The 11,305-nt window shown below is 39.3% G+C and overlaps 1 protein-coding gene across 1 annotated transcript; it reads left to right on the top strand.

The window, feature by feature from the left end:
- Position 1: 1 nt before the first annotated feature.
- On the top strand, positions 2-4,551 carry OTUD1 (OTU deubiquitinase 1; the record flags this gene model as incomplete). The annotated part of the gene is made up of 1 exon (XM_026064967.1): positions 2-4,551. A coding segment is annotated over one exon (639 nt), but the record flags the coding sequence as incomplete, so codon positions are not given.
- Between the last annotated feature and the right edge of the window lie 6,754 nt (positions 4,552-11,305).

The following is an 11,305-nucleotide window of genomic DNA, read 5'->3' as shown; positions in this document are numbered from 1 at the left end:
GGACGCGGGAGGCCCCGGCGCGCCGCGGGGGCCGGGCGGGCGGCCGGAGCGCAGCGAGAAGCTGGCGCTGTACCTGGCCGAGGTGGAGAAGCAGGACAAGTACCTGCGGCAGAAGGGCCGGTTCCGCTTCCACATCATCCCCGACGGGAACTGCCTCTACCGCGCCGTCTGCAAGGCGGTGTACGGGGACCAGCGCCTGCACGGCGAGCTCCGCGAGCAGACGGTGCACTACATCGCCGACCACCTGGATCACTTCAGCCCTATCATCGAGGGCGACGTGGGGGAGTTCCTCATCGGCGCCGCGCAGGACGGGGCCTGGGCCGGCTACCCGGAGCTGCTGGCCATGGGGCAGATGCTGAACGTGAACATCCACCTCACCACGGGCGGCAGGCCGGAGAGCCCCACTGTCTCCACCATGGTTCACTACCTGGGGCCCGAGGACCCGGCGCGGCCCAGCATCTGGCTGAGCTGGCTTAGCAACGGGCACTACGATGCCGTGCTGGACCGCGTGTGCCCCAACCCGGAGTACGAGGCGTGGTGCAGGCAGACTCAGGTACAGCGCAGGCGGGATGAGGAGCTGGCCAAGTCCATGGCCGTGTCCCTGTCCAAGATGTACATTGAGCAGAACGCTTGCTCGTGAGCCCGCCTGGCCCCCAGGCTGGGCGCTCTGCTGCGGGCTCGGAGACGGGAGGTGTGCTGGCTGCGATGGTGATGCCTTAATCCTTAATAAAGCAGCAGCACCCAGGCTGAGAAGAAACGCAGGCTGGGGGCGGGGGGGARGTGAATCCAAACGTATTTGTAATATTCTGTGTTGTATAAAGTTAGCCTCGGATTATTTGCGAGCAGATTCTCCGTGTATATTTGTGTCTCTCCTCCCCACGGTTTCTCTGTTTTCTATAAGAATGTATTTTTTGCACAATATTTTTAAACTGTTACCTCCATCTTCTACATCTCATGTTAGCATCTGGCTTTCAGCTGTACAGCCAAAAACGTTTGTAAACTGTTTGTTTTGTAAATAAGGCTTATGATGTAACAGCTATTTTTTGCTGTGTTTTTTTACCCATAAACCTTATATTTCTACCAAATGAAGTTGATGTCAGACTGACCCTCCCTAATTGATGAAAGCTGCTTTTTTTTTTTTTTTTGGTAAAGCTAAACAATAGTTTTTGTAAAAGTGCAGCAAAGTATGAAAAGAGTGCTTTTCAGAACGGTTGCTTTCTCTGCCTCGAGCACAGAACAGGTCCTTTGAGCCAGCTGGAATGCAGCTACACATGAACAGTGCAGGGAGCAATTGACTCTTCTGTATTTAATTACTGTTTTGAGTAAACTGGCCTCTTGTTGCCTGGTTGGCTCACCCTCTGYTCCACTTATTTATCTGTAATAACAGAACATTAACTTGCAATAGAATGTTGTGACTAGATAATAGTCTCCTGCTCTGGCAATAAATTGCCTTGGCTGCACCTCCGTGTTTGTGTTCTTGTTTCTGAGGTTATGGTGTCTTTTGTATGAGCCCTGCTTCTCTTTTGGCACTTGTGTTGCACCAAGAAGTAATTTTCCGATCACAACATTTTTATTCCTTTGATGTTATTTTCTAATCAAGAAATCAGGAATGGTATTCAATGTTATGGTTTAAAAAAAAAGTATTTAAATTGAGATTTGTATGGTTTGCTGGGTCAAACATTTAAATGTTTCCAATCTGAATTCTGTCACTTCTAATTTCTGATTAACTTTAACTTGTTAGATATATTTATTAAGTAATGCAGTTTGTACTTTTTTATTTTGTAATATATTGTGATTTTGGAATTTATACTGTATTTGTATAATAGGAACATTCTCAGCTAAAATGGAATGAATAAAGAATATAATTTTACTTGTGCTCTTTTTCCACCCTTTGTATTCCTGGTATGGTGAAGTATTGCAAATTGCCCAGGACCCTTTATTTAGCTTCTCTGTCTTTGTCTCCCCAATTAATTGGAGAGAGGAAGGGTCATGGTACTTTACAGATATGAATAGCTAATAATTCTGGTGTCTTTGAGTGTCCAAAAGAAATGTAAACATTTAATGAAAGATGAATATTTTTAATTCTTTTGTAGTTTTGAGAGATGTTTAGCATATGTCTTTGCCAATAAGAAACATTTTTGTATGTTAATACGTCTTAGAAGAGGGGTTCCCAAACCTTATGCCTAGGCTGGTAGTGTCAGTGGCTGTGATGAGCCAACTGCCTCCTGGGCCACGTGCACTTAGACTTTGTAATTGGGAACCTCTGTTATGTTGTCATTCCCAAACTCATTTTGGTTTTGCCCTGTCACCACTGATACCTCTGCAACCCTCTTATTACTTGCACGGAGGTAAGGTCATAAGGAGCTGCAGCGTTTTAGTTCCCTTTTAAGATTGAAATGCCTTGAAAGTTGGTAAACAGCACTCTACTGTTTGTGTGCGTCTATGTGTGTATTTTTATATATATCCTTCCCCCCCCCATCTCCAATAACATTAGAAGTCCATCTTTATTTAACAGAACAGTACTGGATTAAAATCAGAATGAAAAAATGAACTAAGTAGCTGAAATGAAGCAGTCTTAATTGAACATCTTATTCTGATGAAGAGCTACAGGACTGGTAATGTGTATATTTGGTGCTGTTACTATTTGCATGCTATGGTGCAAATAGTAGATTTAAATAAATCTACTAGTTACTTCCAAAACACTGAAGTGCTAAATGCAGAGTTTTCCCTATTTTCTTCACATGCAGTGATGCTTTTCCTTTAGAGGTCAAATGAGGGGCGGGGGAAATACAATCTTGCAAATCTGCTGCTGTTTAACTTTACTGAATCTCTTGAAAGCTTAATTCTGAGGTGTGGACAAGGCGAAAATACACAAATGAATATATTTATGAGAAACAGGTAGTTGATAGGGAAAACATCTACTATAGTGGACTCTTAACTGCAAAAATATTAATGTCATTACTATGTGTAAATGTGCGTAACTCATTCAAAGCTTTTATTGAGAATGCTCATGCTTTTGTTTGGATGTAACGAATTCACTCAAAAAGTTGTCAGTATCCCAAACTTAAAATTTTTTTTTTTTGCTTTTGGGTCTTTTAAAATGACCAGCTTTAGATACATCATGAATTGTGTAGATGCACCTACCTTTAAACACTAATGAAGTAAACTAAGCAAAGAAAGATTGATGTAGTGTTCACTCTGAGAGATACAATTTCTATTAAAATAGAAACAAAACAAAAAAGAATAGAAACAAAAAAGTAGTGGTAAAAGTGAACAGCACAGAACTCTGCGATAAGTTCCCAGAGGGTTCCTTAGTAGTTTTGGTGTCACTGCATGGTTCATAGGTGAATGCATATAACTTTAAGGAATTTGGGAAAAAAAAAAAAAAAAAGGTTACTTGTGGAACTAGTTTGCAAAGACGTTAAGAACGTATTGCTGAAGCATATAACAAGGTACTTATTTTTGTGACTTGTGTTATGTACTGGGTCTATCCTAAAAGGAAGTGAAAAAATGGCATGTCAGACATTTAAGGCACAGGGAAATTAAAAAATTATAACTGGTGTAACTGTTTAAAGTTCAGCTGAGACACCGAGGTCAGATACAAGCTAGTAGCATCTTGCTTGGACATTAGCATTTTGCACAGGTGGTGATCCTAATATGGCCCTGCTTTACTTTAGCAAAACTGCTTGTAACATAGTAGCTTTTCATCTGTGTACCCTCCCCTCCATTTGAAATAAACTGTACCAGCAAAAGCACAATTAGATACAAATTTACCCTTGCTGTTTCCTGTTTAACAACTCCAGTAACTAGGGAAGGACAAATGTTACCCTCGTTTGTAACTTCAGTACCTGATTATTTTAACATTGGCTAATCACTTGCATAACCCAGTTAATCCTTAGACCTGTCCGGGGACTTTAGTCAACAGAATCTTTATTATTGGCAATAAGTGAGAAGGAGAGCTTAATTTTCAGTATTCAGGTGTATGGTTGTTTAAGCAAGGTAGAAAATGCTTTAATGCTAAACCGAGCAAATATGAACTTGAGTCAGCTCCTGCAGACTCCACACCAACCTAAAACTTTGTGATGCCATCTTCACTTGCATTTTATAACAGAATTGTGAATTAGAAAACATGGCAGATACTTCATCTGAGGAGTTTGTTAGGTTGTCAAGACTATGTCATTCTGTCACTAAATGTGTAATGGATATATTATAATTTCCATGTGTATTGGAAAGAAGCTGTTACACAAAGCAAGGTTTGTAAGACTCAGCCTGGTTTGTATGTAAAATGAATGCATTCCAAAATGGGGGGACAAGTGGAAAAGGGAAGATTTGTTCCAATGTTGTTCTTCATCTCAGTCAACTGTTTTCTTTTTGGAAAGTTCAGTGGATGATTTGTTTGTGCTTACTAACTTATTTAGGATATATAAAAGTTGCCTAATGCCAGCTACTGGGTTTATCTGTTCCTGTTGTACTTTGCTAGTACATTACATGTGTAAAGGATAAATCTGTTACATTAATGTTACTTTTGGAAATAAAAGGTGTATTTCAGTACTTTGGTATATGAACAAAACTGTTTGCATCCAAATGTTTCTTCTGTTTGCTTTTTTCTTATTATGTTGTAATTCATGAGATTTTTAAGGAAAAAAAATTTGTGGTATATCAGTGTGCATGTACACGTTGTTGTCAAAATGACCAAGTAGAAAATGACTGTAGGTGTCTCATAATGCAGGCAGGTACCTGCTGGTAAGTAGCGTTTGCTTAAGACCAATATAGTCTTTTTTGTTTATATTCTTTGAAATTTATTTAACAGTTTATTGGTAAGTGTTAATAAGAGGGGTTCATAGGATGTTGGTAATTAAGGTGCAAAAAGAAAAAAACTCAGCTTTGGTGTTAAAAGACTGTCCCATTTTTGAATTATGCAGTTATATGAATGTATACAGCATGCAGAAAGGTTCTGAGTAGCAGTGTGAAAGGACATCAGTTCTGTCATGTAATTCTGTAATCACTGGGACTTTTTTACAGAAGCAGAAAAGAACTTTCAAATTTGAACTTAGTAATGTACAAGCTGGTTTATAACATATATACATTCATTTTAGTTGAAAGAAGTGGCTTTCATATTTCATGTCCAACTTTAATTTATAATCTATTTTAAAACATATTATGTTTTTAATGCTTTTTTTATTTCCTAGTTTTTTTTAAAATGAAAGTCATAGAAAATAAGCTGTTGTTTCTCATGAGACATGATTCAAACCTTCAGCACTATAGCGCAGTTAAGCTGCATAAAGAGTGGTATTTGCAACAAAGAATGCTATTATAGGAGGGGAAGATAGCTGGGAGGAAAGCTGGAGCTGGGAGATAGTGGTGAAGGAGCCCAGGTCATCTTCCATCCTTCCTTCCTCTGTGCTCACCTGCATCCCAAGCGCTGGGAGGTCCTGACTCGCTGTCATGTGCAGTGGGTCTTCGCTGCTGTTCTGATGATAGCGTGCATCAAGCTCGCTGTTGGTGCTCACTAAGTTCTTACCCTGGCAAGCTTTCTGGGGGCTGCAAATGAAAGAAGGAATGTAACAAGTACCTCAGAAAAACCTGGACAGAATTGCGTGGGCAAAGATGCATTTTTCTAGCCTGTGAGCTTTCTGTTGTTAGATATCAAAGAGTGAAAGCATGGAAGAATCTCAAAATGGTTTGCAAGGATCAACATGATTTTTAAAAATCTCATAAAGCACATAATAGCAGCCTTTTGAGACTCCAATAAGATGTTGGAAATATGTATATTTTTAATTTTATCCAAATGTTTTGTTATCTAGATCACATTATTTTCACACATACAAGGATCCAGTATGATTCCTGCATATTCCTTTCATTTTTTTGCTGAATGTAAAGCTTCATTTTTCAGCTATTCAGCTAACCAACATTTCTGGGCAAGCAAACACATGGTTTCAGATCTGTTCCCTGAGTGGGGTTTGGAACTTTGTAAGCTCTGTCAATTTAACCTAATATGGCTAAGAGCAATACTTAATTTTCCCCACGGCTAATGCTGTGTTCGTGTTTAGATGGCTGCTTTTAGAAATAACAATCTTTGGAACTCCAACAGAGCTTCTTTTGGTATTTTTCAGAGTGTCTCTGATCAAAATGTACTCGTTTTATAAATAAATAATGCAGTACATCTTACATCTCAATCATCTGTGTTCCATATGATTTAAAGACTGAGTTTTGACTAAACAATTAACTAAAGTGTCTGTATGGCTTGTTTGCTTTCCTGAACTTCAGCTCCCCTGAATTAGGTTACATGCGGTGACTGACCTTGCCTTTTGTGGCTTAAGCTAGGAGCAATGGCAAAACTGATCGTCTCATTAATTACCCACATGATCCCTACTCCTCCCGCAAACCCTGCCTACAGCTTCCTAGTTCCTTTTCCTTTTAATTTTTTTTTTGGTTGTCAGCTATTTATCCTTTCAAATTTAATCCTGGAGCCTAGTTATGCTGTAAAACAAAATCTAATTAAATAAGGCATTTGGATGAGTTTAGGAGCTGACAGCTGTTTTGTTGCTTATGTATAACTGGAAAGAAAGGTGGAGCCCGTATTGAAGCAATTATGAAAGGACTTGTTTTGCTTTGAAGGGTGGCTATGTCATCTTATATAGGCATTATGACTGCTGATCTAAAGGCTTTAGTGCACCTGTGTTTATTATTAAAAAATAATCACTGTTATCTGACAGCGTGTTACATTTTTGCTAAACTGAGAATGGAGACACAGCAGACTAATACTGGTAGATTAAAAAAGAATACAATGTTCTGCTATTAGGATCCAGGAAGGAATTGCATGTTTCTTTTATTTCCCACCATGACCAGAGTCCAAGGAACAAAAATCTTTAGATTTAGGTAATGAATGTTTGTGCATATGGCCTGAATTCTTACTGAACTGAAAAGCTGACTACATGTAAAGTAAGATCTTTTACTTCAGATTTATACCTATAAAAATGCTGATTGAGAAGTTTCCTCAGATAAACAACTATTTTTTAGAACGTAGAACATGTAGCACAACAAAGCTGCAGTCCCTACTGGGGCTTCTGTGTGCAGCAGTATTACTAACAACACAGATTTTGCAGATATCTGAAAACTTAATCTCCATTGACTTTTTCTGGCAGGCAGCTTATCTTACTTATCAGGAAGTAAATATTTATGGATGCTTTCTCAATTAGGTAGCTGTCTGTCTGTTGCCCTGAAGAGGCCTTGTAACATCTGAAAATGCTAGAAATGGTAACAAATGGGAAAAAAAATCACTTATTTGGTGGGGTATTTGATAGCATTTGTGTAGTTAGTTTCCTCTCTTTCCTCAAAGAATTTGATATAACTCTGGCCAGAGAGAGACACACATTTCAAAATGGGCAAATAGGACAATACCTCCATTAGGTAAAATAAAGAATCTTTCAGGAGAAAATAGTTACTATTGTGGAAAGCTTCACCAAATATGTGATCACAACAGGGGCTGTTGGGATACCCTACCAGTATGTTGTTCAAAATACTTTATTGTCACACTGAAATTTTTCAGCACTGAATTGTTTTTTGTCCTTTAGAGCAAAATATTTCCTAAAATGACTGAGCAGAATACCCGTAATTCTCTAACAGTTCCATCCTACATAAAAATGTCCCAACAATTTTCCTGCTGTATTTGCTTCCATGAGTCCTTAAAATTATCAGTTAAATGATAATAAACACTTGGGATAAATTTTTTCTTTATCTTTGGTAGGCCCGGTGTGTTGCAGATTAGGTGGGGAATGAGATGGCAATATGGTTTCTGACTTGAATAGTGGTTGTTTGTCCATACATTAATTTTCTCTCTGTCTAGCAATGCTCACAGTCTGCGTTAATCAGGGCCCAAAAGTTCATTGGCATTAAGGTTTTCTGGGCCTGTCACAAAAGCCTCTGTTATTTTAATTAAGAAACTTAGCAGAGATGCATGATTAGACTGTAAGAGCACCTAACCCATGTAAGGTATACACTGCACTGAATATTATTCATATGCTCAAACTTGTACGTGTGATACACTTTGTTTGCATATAAGAATCATCAGCAGTTGATTACCTCATGTATCTGTGCAGCATTGAAGCCTGGATGACCTCAGCTATCTTTCGGCCATTCTGATGCAGACTTTGGGCGAACGCCTGCCAAGAGCCAGGATCCCAGCTCTGCCTCAGGCTGCTCACTGCTCCAGTGGTCAGCAAGCCCCAGGTGCCATCTGTCACATCCACACCTTGGGTCCCACTTTGAAACTAACGGGCAGTCAGCAGAGTGGATTGCTTTCCATGATATTATTTGATGAGTAAATAGCTGCCTGTAGCCTGTAGTAGAGAATTTCTGAAATTTTTTTAATCTGCAACCAAACATGATACGTTGTACAAGACTTACCTTGGGTGGCAAAAGAGAGAAATTGCTGCAGGTGGATTCTGTCTGAAAGGGACCATGGTGCCCCTCTTCCCAGAGACAAGTTACACAAAAGAGTCTTGGCAGTGGCATCAGCCTTAACATCTACCAGAAGTTCTTCTGCCAAGTGGACTTCTTGACTGTGAGACTAAGTAATAGTAGATGTGCTACTTCAGTCAAGGAGATTGAGCTAATCTCTGCTAAGACTTTTGGTGCTTGCTCCAGCCTTTGAGCTCTATCTCAGTGCTCTCTGGATTGAGCTCTAGCTGGCCATCAGTCATCAGCCGTGTCAAATCTCCTTCAGCCACTTGATGTTGGTAGATGAGGTAGACAAGAAGTAGGTGCTGCCACTGTGTAGAGAAACTTGTAGTCCAGTGTATCTTACTGGTTCTCTTACCATGTGTTATATCATTCTTCTTCAGTGTGAAGTGTAAGAAAAAAAGAGTTTATACACTGCTAGAATATGGAATCAGTTCTCTCACTATTGTGTTAAAATCTCTCAGAAAAAAAATCTTCAAAGCTGCTCTAAACTGGTTATATTTACTTTTTATCTACAGACTATAAGTGTTTCACTAGTACTTTATGGCTAGCCACAGAAGCATTTTACAGCTCTGGAAGTGCCAATGACGTTTGATCACCTGGAGGTCTGCAGTGGAATTCAAATAATTTTTCTACCAAATTCAACCCTGGATCCAGATTTATCTGCTGTTCAGATATTTGTTTCAGTCTATTTACTACTGACATAATGTATTTAATCTCCTCATAAACTTTAATGTGCTTATTCCCATAGCATCAGCAGGAAATGTTGGGTAGTATTTCCAATGGTAGTTAATACTATCAAAACTGGAAAGAAAGAGGAGAGAGTAGCATATTATGGAAAAGAAACAAAAAAAGAGTTCTTAACATGGGCATTGTCATCTCCAGTCTTCTTTTTTTTAAAAGTGAAGCTGTGATATGAGGCCAGGTCTTACATATAGGTCCCCATGCAGAAATCCCTAGTGATTGTGAATGAGGAAGGAGAGATACAATAAATAAAGTAAAAATAAACAAAAATGGCAGTATATCCACCATAAAGATCAGGAGCAGATTTCTATCCTCTCACTACTAAAAAGACTAATGATTGAAAAGAATCTTTTCAGACAGAAAGTCTTCTTTAGGGAACATTTGTTGTTGCTAAACACTCTTTATGCTGAATGCATTTGCTAAACACTATGAAGACAGGATCAGTACTGAGTGAATGAAAATGAAAGCAGTGTGTCCAACCCTGAGATGAAAGTGTAGCATCTGAAGTGTGCTTGATTTTGAATGGCCTGGCCTGTGGATTTTGCATCTTAGTTATAACTTTACCTTCATTTTCTTGGCATACAAAATGATTTTTCACATTTTTTGCAGAATGTTGCCTCCTCTTTCCCCCCTCGTCCCTGAGATTAAATGTTAATAGAGATCTTAGCTCTTGCGAGTCAAGTCTCAAATGTATTTTAGAAATTTTAACCTCTAACAGAGTTGATATATGGTTTGTTTTYGATTGCACAAAATTACGGTACAATTTAAGCACCCAGCTGTGAACTGACTCTATGAAAAGTAAGTTTCTAAAGAAGCATTAAGCCCACCATTGTAACCTTTTAAAGTAAGTGTTTACAGCCGTGCTCAGGTTGCTATATAGTAAGGGAATTCTTAATGGGAAGTGTTATGTGAATAATATGTTATAAAAATTGGACATTTCTTGTTCTTGTGCACTTGATTGTGAATTTCCAGATTTAATTTGTAAGGGAAAAAAAAAAGAATTTAGAATGAAGCTTATCGGGCCTCTTAGCTGCTGTGCTGAATGGCCAGCTTCTCCCAGCAAATCATTACCTAGTCACCTTCCTGAAAGAACAGCCTTTTCCTCTAGTTATTGCAGATGTGCAATTACATGCAGAGTCTGTTTACAGATTCTTAAAAGAAAATATTTGAAGGGGAGAATGTAGCCATGACCATATAGAAAGTCAGCATTGTCACCTTTACATTATTTGAAATAACATTTCCTGCCTTTTCTTTGTTCTATGCTGCCCAATGGAAAAGGTTATTGGGATGAAGAAAGAAAATTACTCTGCTGGTCTTTTAGGGTATGTCTGTACCGCAAAATGTAGTGCTGGGCAGATATATTCCATCCAGCTCAGMAGGGAAAGCAAAGAAGCCATGTCATCACGGTGCTTGTTAGACAGAAGGAAAAAGCAGTTTTTGGAAAGAGGTAATTAAGATCTCGAGCTCCAGCACAGGTTTGGTGTCTCGCCTGGTGCATGTGCAGGGCCCCATGCAGCCCGGTCAGGTTCTGTGYCAGCACAGTGGTTCAGGAGCAGAGGTCAGCTTGCAGCACTTAACACTGTGGAGTAGATTTCAAGGAGTCCTTACTTTGTAAGACTTGGTGTATTGCTATGCAATAATCCTGGAATGCCAAGCTGCAATAATTGTATAAAGGTTATGTAGCCCCAGGAGAGAGTCGAAGTTACTGTATTACAGATGTGTAAGACTTCCATGTATAACTAAATTGCAATTTAATAGGAAAGCGTGGTAACYACAAGCAGGAAAATGGTACAGCAGTTATAATAAATTACTTCTCAGCAATGCTTGTGGAGAGGAAAGAGGGAATTACATGACAACCCTAGCTGAAATGACTTCACTGCTTTGCCAGCCCCTGGAACGGAGATCTGAATTGCCACCTCCCACCCCCCGGGCCCTCACTTACAAAGTGTTGCGCTACAGCTGCAAGCTCAGAAAGTTGGCTTAGAAGAATAAGATGTTCTACAGTAATATTTCTGTGAAACATTTCAACTTCGTTCTCTTTTTTTGAAGGTTTAGTAGGAAGTCTCCTGTTCCTAAATCATGTGCAATCTTCAGAAGTCAA

Source organism: Apteryx rowi, unplaced genomic scaffold, assembly GCF_003343035.1.
Source record: "Apteryx rowi isolate R43461 unplaced genomic scaffold, aptRow1 scaffold_222, whole genome shotgun sequence".
In the NCBI taxonomy this organism is placed as follows: Eukaryota; Metazoa; Chordata; class Aves; order Apterygiformes; family Apterygidae; genus Apteryx; species Apteryx rowi.
This window is presented reverse-complemented; position numbering and strand designations above follow the sequence as displayed.